Source organism: Sitophilus oryzae, unplaced genomic scaffold, assembly GCF_002938485.1.
Source record: "Sitophilus oryzae breed Bouriz unplaced genomic scaffold, Soryzae_2.0 scaffold_177_pilon_pilon, whole genome shotgun sequence".
Taxonomy (NCBI): domain Eukaryota; kingdom Metazoa; phylum Arthropoda; class Insecta; order Coleoptera; family Curculionidae; genus Sitophilus; species Sitophilus oryzae.
In genome coordinates, this window is record NW_022146479.1 from 4,244,972 (window position 1) to 4,254,810 (window position 9,839).

Below are 9,839 nucleotides of genomic sequence, written 5' to 3' on the forward strand. Positions count from 1 at the left end.
TTGCTATGATATTTCGTTTAGTAGAATTTAGTTTAACGGCCTGAGCGGCCAGGGCTATTCGGCCATGTAATAGGATATCCAATCCTATACTTTCTTATTAATCCAAAGCATTAATCATATCTTTTTGAAAATTAATTTAAAGGCTTAAGCTGCTAGAACCTGGCTAGAACTATCTGACAATCTGAGAATTATTTATTAGAAATAGTGTTATAGCCACAGAACTTGAAAAGAAGAGGTCTCGACAGATAATACAGGATTCTGTAAATTTAAGTTTCAATATGTCAAAAAAAATAAATGGGGCGCTGCTGTCGCTAAATTATGCAGTCGCCATATTTAATTTCGGCGTTTGGTTTTTGTGAAGTGGTGTGGTAATTTTAATTTTCCTTTCTTTACAGTTAAGGATTATATATTTCAGATAAGTAGAGGTGTTTCTTCAAATATTGTTTTATTTTTTAAAAATATTAAAACTCCTATTCGGTTTTCATTTTAAAAGCAATATTAATGAATCGATGCAATATTGATTCGTGACGAGTGTTTAATTGCTTTTGTAACGTAAAGTATAATGCATAATATATAGAGGTTTCTTAGAATTACCTAAGCAAAATGACACAGTTTTTACCACCAAATTTGTTAGCGCTATTCGCTCCAAGAGATCCTATACCTTACCTACCACCCGTAGCAAAGCTACCACATGAGAAGAAATCTCGAGGATATTTAGGTGTAGGCGCTTTCTTAGCGGACTTTGAGGTATAACTGTGATATAACTTATGTGATTTTTGCTTTAATTCAGCCTTTTATAGGATCCAAAAGATACTCCGCCACCAACTAGGGTAGAAACAAGGGAAGAACGATTGGAACGAAGAAGGAAGGAACGAGCTGAACAAGTTGCATATAAACTAGAGCAAGAGATTGCAGTATGGGACCCTGCTTCAGCAGCTAACATTACAGCAGATCCATTTAAAACTCTTTTTGTTGCTCGCATTGTAAGCCAAAAATTCATACTTTATTTTTTTAGCTACTTTATTCTTAATTTTATTTCAGAACTATGATACTTCAGAATCCAAACTCAGAAGAGAGTTTGAAGTTTACGGCCCTATTAAAAAGGTAATTACTGTATTTTTGATTAAAGATTTGTTTAATACTGAGTCTGTTTATATTTCAGATAGTCTTAATTCATAATAGCGTGAATGGTAAGCCAAGGGGGTATGCTTTTATTGAATACGAACATGAACGAGATATGCATTGTGAGTATTACTTTTAATTAAATTAATTTATACAATGTCCTATTTTGAGATAGAAAAAAGATAATTTTATAGAGAAGGTAAGTTAGTTAAAATTAAGTGAAAATTAACTATACATATATACCAAATGTAAGTTTTAGTGTAAGAGGTAATTTTCACTTAACAAAGGACATTGTATAAATAATTCGGTTCAGGTTTATTGCTCTCGGGGTTTTAAAGCAATAAATTGGACTTAGAAACACTTTTTATGTAGCCAGCAACATAAGAAATTTTTGCCTTATTCGTCAAAGTAAGATTAATCTTTTTTCTATTTTTTTTTTCATACAGTTCAAGCTTCAGGCAGCTAGTTCCATTTGCCCCAATCTCTTCTGCTATTTGCTGGCTATATAGGTTTGTATGCGTGGTAAGAACCCCATACAACGAAAAAAAAATACAATCTATATTGCTCCCATTTTCTTTTTTCTTGAATAATTCTAAGCAGAAACAGTGAATGTTATTGTTTATATGAAGGAGCCCATAACAATTTTTTTCTGAAAACTTAATTGTAATAGGGTAGTGTCATTGGTTAGTGATGAATTTTTATTTAATTTTATTTTACTTTTTGATAAGGAGGGAAAGAATTAGTGGGACTGACCCATGACATGATCCCCTCGCGGTAAAATTATCAAAATAATTATTTTTTATATTTTTTTACTATTACAAAATTTAATAATTATAATAAAATAATAATAAGGGTACGCGCTGAGTAAGTAAATGCGCACCAGGTAAAATGAGTAAAATTAAAAGGAAGACCTTGTCAGCACGTCGGGGATGATTTTAAATATGTACAAAACAAAAATCCATTTTAAATACGATTGTTGTTGATGTTGTTTCGTTTGCTACCGACGTAAGTAATTTTGGTAGGTATATTTTATTTATACCTATTTAAGTGCGATATATGTGATTGGGTAATAAATTACTGTTCTTTTTTTTCACTTTAATTATCAAGTAGTAATAAATTTTAATGTTATTTCAATGATTAATTTCACAGAAATAATCAAGAAATACTCCTATTAACTTTAAAGTCCCCATATACACAATGACATAACGTTCTATCATGCCTATTCAGCTAAATCATATTGATAATTGTTGGTACATGGAAAAATACTAATATTTATTGATTCAAGATATTTACTTTTTGTGTGTTTAAAAAATAAAATTTAAACCATAAATACAATTTGTAGCAAAATTTTATTTTTTTCCTTCTACCGTCACTAAACTCCATTCTATAGTTGATAAATTTAACTGACAGGTAAATGTTATATCAAGAGATTAAAATGCCTTTTTTATTTTAAAAGTATTTTTGCAGTAATATCTTCATAATTCTTAATACATTATTATAACCTTTATATTTTTGATTCATTTTTTCTCAATGTGATAAACTTAGATTCACACACACACTTTTAAATGAATTTGTAAATTTCAACTGCCTTTATTTCTTATTCAATTAATTAAATTTCAGACATATTTTAAATTAGACACTAATCTAAATCCTAAAATTATTAAGAACTTTTTTAAGTCCTACTAATAAAAAGTGTTTAAATTATTTTATTACCCAATCACTAGCTGTTTTTTTTCTGAGGGGATTATCACAATTTCATTTTTTGTCTGTTTTGCTCAAAAGAAGTTAACTGGGGTTAAATCAATCATAAAGAAATGATCTTTCGAAATTCATTTACATATTGTTTTATATTTTTGCAAAAATCCTAACAGTTTTTTTCTAAGTGAGAAATATGAATTTTTACGCGATTTTTATATTATAGCCTTCTCTGTATTTATTTTTTTATTTCTGTAAAACAATATGTAATAATGGTGGAAAATCGATTTGTATTCAAACAAAAATAAATTGTTTTTGCAGCTGCTTACAAACACGCCGACGGTAAGAAAATTGACGGTAAAAGAGTGTTGGTGGACGTGGAGCGTGCCAGGACTGTCAAAGGATGGTTGCCACGCAGGCTAGGTAAGTTCAAATTTTTTTGTCATTTTTGGTTGTCGGTCAAAAAATTTCATGACTTGTTGGAGAAACTTTATGATAGAAATTCCTTGAATGAAAAGATTAAGGAAGGAGCGTATCAAAAAAAAATTAGGCGGAACGCGATGGGGGCCTAGTATGGCTGACTTAAATTCTGGATTATCAGTGCCTATCTATTTTTTTGACATTGTGAATTTAGGTTTTGACATAATATCTTTCTAAATTTACTGCCTCTGAACAAAACCAATTATTGTAGAATAAATAATAAATAACCCAAAATAAGTCAAACGGAACCAGTGGTGGCTCATCAGGGTAGGCAAGGTACCACAATTTTGTCACAATTTAAGCGGTTTATTACATTACATTATTTACTATTAATGTTGCCAATACATAAAAATACTAGTAATACACGGAACTGTGTTGTACTAATTAATATTAATTTAATATTTTGTGGTCTTGTATACTAAAATATTCACTACCGCTGGCGTATGCTGACTGCGCCGCTGCGTTAGAATGCAAAATAATTTTGACCATTGTAGTATACTGCAAACGCCCCTGTTCAGCGATTTCTACAGGTTTGTTCCAACCAGCATTTCGGGGTCGTTTCGAAATCGTACTAGAATCGGTTTTCTTGCACTTTGTTAGCATGCGCGGACTTCGAATAGTTTCGTGACGGTGCAAAAAGGATCAACGTTGGAACGCTTTGTGGATTGTTTAATCTATAGACTGTTATGCGTAGTTTCCTGTTATTTCATTGCAGTGGTAGAATCTTTGAACATTATTTTATAAATAAGGCATCAGTAAAAAAAGCATCAGCCGGACGCCGGACCAGAATCAGCTGTTAAAAATCGATAATCCCTGCCAATATGCTTTAATGCGCAAGTCAACCCAAACAGTTCTCAATTTGGACCATGTACCGAAATTACCGTTCTGAAATCGTAACTAAACGATCCCAAGGTGGGTTGGTACGCAAATAGGATCGTCCGATAACCGTCAAATCTCCGTTTGAACACATTTGAATTACTGCGCACGAGCGTGATCGTTCGGTGACGGTTCTGCGGCGGGTTGGAACAAACTTTCCATCGCCTATTATCAGCGTCTGTGCATGACGTACGTCAGTCTTCTGTCTCTGTCTAACTCATCGTGCGGTAGCGACGCAACGTAAGTCTGAGTTGTATCGCATTTGCATGAAGGTAATGGGATATTTCGTCCCGATATTTCATATGATTCATTATACGTAGCATTTAAAACTTTTATATGGAAATTCAAAAACATTTAAAGCAAATTGGAAACATTTTTCGGGCTTGTTCGAGACTATTCAAAATTATATAACCGGTTGTATTTTCAGAACACGCCACAGAAATTATGGAATCCGAATTAAAAAGCGCTTTATTTCATTCCGTGCATGCAGACGATACAACAAATAGTACAGAAAAGTTTCAGTGTGCTATTTCCTATTTCAATTCGATACGTTATTAAAAGCAGTGAAGTCAAAAACCTTCTTTGCGAATTTTATTTTATTTTATGAAATATTAGATAACATTTTGGTTTGCAGATATGTCTCAATTATTTTTATTTATCTCTTGTCGATTCACAGAGATTTAAAAAATCCTATAAACAATTTCCAACGCATTTTGATTTAACAAACTTTTATCCTAATGTTTTTGACCAACATAAATTAATGGATAAATTGCAGGTATTAATAATAGATATGGTAATTTCGATTATAAAATAATTTAAGGAGAATAATCCTGGAAATATATGTCCAGAGGCTTAACAAATTTTTGGTTTCGATTATTACTATACCACTTACAAGTACTTGGGTTGAAAGACATTTTTCATGTTTGAAATGCATTCAATTTTACAGTAGAAATTCCATGAAAAATAAACGTTTATCGTCACTTGCCTTACTTTTAATCTAAAAAGATCTTTTCACAGCCTTCAACAATCTGATGATTTTACTGATATAATAATAAATAACTTTTCTGTATTAAGAGACCGACCGACTCATCAATTTAATATATAAAACATAACTATTCTTTCCTCTATGACGTCGATTCAGTCTCCCATGCATGAATACAGACTTAGAATTATACTCCTTCCTTAATCTTCTTATTCAAAGTAGAAATTATTAATTTAACGCCTCCTTCTAGGTGGAGGTTTAGGAGGTACGCGTAGAGGTGGCGCCGACGTTAACATCAAACACTCGGGTCGCGAGGACAACGAGCGCGAGAGAGAACGCTATAGATTAGAGCGAGAACGCGAAGAAAGAGGTCTGACTAGCAGGGACCGGGACCGCGGCGACAGGGAGAGGGAGAGGGAAAGGCCTGCGGGAGGAGGTTTCGAGAGGCGCAGATCGCGATCCAGGGAGAGGAGGAGGAGGAGCAGGTCGCGCTCGCCGAGGAGGGAGAAGAGAAGGAGGAGCAAGGACAAGATCAGGGAAGACGCGGACGAGTTCGAGGGCAGGTCGAGGGACAAGGATAGAGAGAGGTAAACAAACCGTTTAATTTCTTTTCAGGCAACCAACGATGTGCAAAGTTCTAAAATAAATGCAATTTGAAATTTTAGATTAGATTTTTGAGTTTGCTATCGGCCTGTTCTACTGCAACCTTTTCATATCTATTGTGGTCCTCTTCTGATCCTTAGGTTACATACTTCAGTTCTATCCTTTTTGTAACTAGTATTTTATTTAATTCCTTTAGATCCGAATCCGATAACATACGGCTGGCACTCGTCTATGAACGTCGCATATTATATATCGGTCACAGTCTCGATCCCGGAATAGGTCCTGAGGAACTAGTTCTTTGAGAAACCGGGTACTCGTTCCTTTCATTCCGGGGTCGGAATAGTTCATTGGAACTAGTATGGTCACGAACTACACACCTCTACATTCTTGTGACTGAACTTTTAATTGTTATTGTTCATTTTTTTATAGAAGCAATTTTCTGCGACATACAGTATAATTATTGTTTTTTAATATAGGGATCGCGACAGAGACCGCAAAAGGAGACGCTCCAAGTCTAGAGACAAGGACAGAGAGCAAAGGAAAAGAGAGAGGCGCGAACGACGAGAAAGAGAAAAGGGAGAGAGATTGGAATACATCAAGACCGACGACGGGGGTGAAATTAGAATTAAAGAAGAACCAATTGATGGTAAGTGAAAAATAAGTGTAAAAATAAACGTTTTGTTAATTTATGTTCTTATTTTCAGACTATCAATACACTAATTATCCTGTCCAGCCGTATGATCAGGACAATGTTAAGTACGAAGATGAAGATGAGCAAAAATATCAGCCTGAAAGGGAAAACAGTAATGGTAATAATAGACATTACGAGGATGAATACGAAGAAGGGGAAGCATATTAACTTAGATTTAATGTTATCTGCCCAAACTACTCTTGTACTTTTAAATGATTTTTTTTAATTAATTTTATTTAGCCTTGTACTAACTAGGTTTAAAGGTTAGTTAGTTTAGGATATGGAAGTGAAATTTGTGAGCTTTGTTTCATTTAAATAATGCAAGTGATCTAGAATTATATGAATCTTGTTTGAATTAAAAAGTTATGATACTGAATTGTATAGTATTCCTAGAATCTCTTGAATTGTTTAAACGAAACTGGTTTGTTTTGCAAACAATTATTATGGACATAATAAAATGATGTAATAAATTGGACATGTTTGTTTTTGTTATCACAGTACACTGAAAAAAATGTTTATATAGTTTTATTGAAAGTTTCAGAAATTTATATCAGTTTAAAGACGTCCCAATTCATAAACATAATTACTGTCCTCCATTCACGCAGCTGTGCAGCTCTGAACTGTTCAAGAACGCGATACTCTCACTCCATTCAATTGAGTCATAAAGTTCAGAACTGTTCCGCGCCATATGGAGGCACCCAAATACGTTTAAAATAAAGTATACGGAGGGTATCGCTTAAATTCCTGTCCCGATATTGAAGGACGGCTATAGAATTTCAATGCATTTCCTACATGTCTGTCCTTGTATTGTAGGAGGTTTGACTAAACAAGGATGAACCTATGTCTTGAAACCATTCGACTCGATTTTCTGTCCTCCTTCAATACTGGGACGTAAATCCTCTCGTTGCTCTTATGGGGAGGCCGTCGTATATTTTATTTAAACGTATTTGGAGGCACCAGACTATCGCGCACAGCTACTTTCAGAACCGTTCTGAGTAGCCCAGTGCGTAAAGCTCTCGAAACTGAAATTCGCAAATGTGATTAAGTTTTGATTATTGAATACCGTAAAATTTACACTTCGGCATCATCTCGGACCACCAAGAGGCGCGTGTGCCGCGTCGCGTCATGCCGGTCGCGCCATGACTCAATTTGCTAGAGGTACGTTCACACCAGCTGCGCCGCGCAAATCATTTTTTTAACATATACTTTTGTGCGCTCTAAAAAAATTAGTTTGGAGTTCGTTGAAGGACAATTAGAGCTATAATTTAAAAATATTTTTATAAGATACAGAGTGTCCCAAATATGTAAAAATATTATAGTTGTATATTTTTAAATAGATCACCCTGTATATTATTCTATTTTTAGATTCTACGATTGAAATAAAGGTAAATTTGATTAAGGTTTATTACACTTAAACCTTACCGTTTTTGAAATATTTTTAATTTTATGAAATTGCAGTAAACATTTTAAGGCTTCATTTCTTCCAAGGGTATCAAAGTTTATAATACTAAATATTTACTGAACTTTATTTATTAATCAGATATTGTGTTGCAATAATAAACAAAATACTACCTTATACAGAGTGTCTACAAATCTATATTTAATAATTACTAGTTATAAACGCCAATAACTTGTTTAATTTAAATGGAATATCCTGTATATTTTAAAAAAATTGTATTTTAGTATTTTTACCTATCTCTTCAAGATTTCGTTGAAAATGCATTTTCTTATAATTTAGACCTTACTTATCAATATACCCATGTAATACATTTTATATTATTTTTAAAGATGTAACAAATTTTCAAAGAGTTCAGACACAGGTACAGATACTAATATTGTCGATATATAGTTCGGCTTATTTCATTAGAAAATAAAAAAAAACTGTGTAAAAATTTTTTGTTAAAGAGGACCAATTAATATATGATCCCAGTATTCAAACTATATTAATTGACCGTTTACGTTGTTTAATAATAATTACTCCAAATACTAAAAAACTGAATTTTGTATGTGTATTAGACAGTGTGGTTAAAAGTAACACCTTATAAATTTTACTTCATATTTTGACGTCTGCTTATTTATAACAACTGTGTATAACAACAGATTACAGTTGAGGGTTGTAACCTTATTTGGTGTTACACAGCAAAATAAAAACACTAAATCACCACAATACCCCAAAACACTTTTACTTTTACACTGGACGCGCGTTTCGCGTCGTTAGACATACATCTAGATTTAAAGAACATTTAGCTCAGATAAGATATGGTAGACCGGATAAATCTTGCGTTGCCGAACATATTGTTGATAAAGAACATTGTATAGATCTTAATAATTTAAAATTAATTAAACAAGTTTCAAATTACAGGCAGTTAAATGCATATGAAAGCATCAGAATTAATAAATGTAAAGATAGTATGAACAGAGACAACGGTCCAATTCCTTCAAGTTCTTTGTTCCTACTACTCTAGTGGCGGAAATCTAACTGTTACGCTCAGTGAGTTCTGACTCGGTTGGCTAGATTTTGCCCCGCCCACTCGGTGCCCACTGGGCGAGTATATAAACGCTTAACTTGTAGATTGTACTTTAGTTTATAATCATCTGCTGATGATGCTAACATGGTTAGCGAAACGCGCGTCCAGTGTAAAAGTAAAAGTGTTTTGGTGTATTGTCACAAATTACCTATAACAGATGCGAAAGAAACGACTGCATCGGAAACCGTTCGGCAAACCCGACACGTCTATTGAGTGGTGTAAATACACCAGTCGTTTAGTCCGGAAACCCATGCTGTGTCGTATTCGCTTGCTGGAGTGACATAGTGCGTGGTTATATGTTTCTTTTTAAAAACGCATGTAGGATTTTTGTTGAACTTTTGAACTGTTATTTCTAAGTTTTGGTAATTTGTATATCTTATTTAAAATGATATAGAAATGTGTTTATTTATAAGGAAAAATAAGATATTTATAGTATAAAAAATTAATTTATTTAAAAAAATTAAATTAACAATGTGACAAAATAGTTACCTTTCTATTGGTTCTATCGGACTTTTTTCGACTATATAAATCTTTATTTGTAAACTTTAATACATCAAATATTTTCAATCTAATAAATCATTTAATGATGTAAATAAGAGGAAATTTCTCACATGAGTGATCAAATTCTATAGTTTTCATTATATCAAACAGCCTCTGAGAAATGTTTTCAACTCAAAATGCCTTTAATTATGTTTGACTACATCATTAAAAAGGGTCTTCAAATACATCAATGTGATATTTGTCTAAAATTTGCAAAAGAATCCGAATCTCTGGATAACTCGAAACCCATTTAAAAGCCTTTGATCATGAAAGTGGAAAAATTTGTTCATTTTATTTACAGGCTGGAAAAATTATTTATATT

General features: G+C 33.0%; 1 protein-coding gene across 1 annotated transcript; it reads left to right on the forward strand.

Moving 5' to 3' along the window:
• The first annotated feature begins 310 nt into the window (after positions 1–310).
• LOC115882229 (U1 small nuclear ribonucleoprotein 70 kDa) lies at positions 311–6,924 on the forward strand. Its single transcript, XM_030900149.1, has 8 exons — positions 311–747; positions 801–983; positions 1,042–1,104; positions 1,163–1,244; positions 3,139–3,240; positions 5,406–5,742; positions 6,235–6,404; positions 6,463–6,924. The coding sequence occupies exons 1-8, from the start codon at positions 604–606 to the stop codon at positions 6,615–6,617; spliced, it is 1,236 nt and encodes a 411-aa protein (XP_030756009.1). The 5' UTR covers positions 311–603; the 3' UTR covers positions 6,618–6,924.
• The last annotated feature ends 2,915 nt before the right edge of the window (positions 6,925–9,839 follow it).

Bases quoted from the DNA above. Each gene is read 5' to 3' on its own strand.
- LOC115882229 (XM_030900149.1), top strand. From the start codon at position 604: ATGACACAGTTTTTACCACCAAATTTGTTAGCGCTATTCGCTCCAAGA. The intron at 748-800 runs GTATAACTGTGA...AGCCTTTTATAG, and splicing joins CTTTCTTAGCGGACTTTGAG to GATCCAAAAGATACTCCGCC. The intron at 3,241-5,405 runs GTAAGTTCAAAT...GCCTCCTTCTAG, and splicing joins ATGGTTGCCACGCAGGCTAG to GTGGAGGTTTAGGAGGTACG.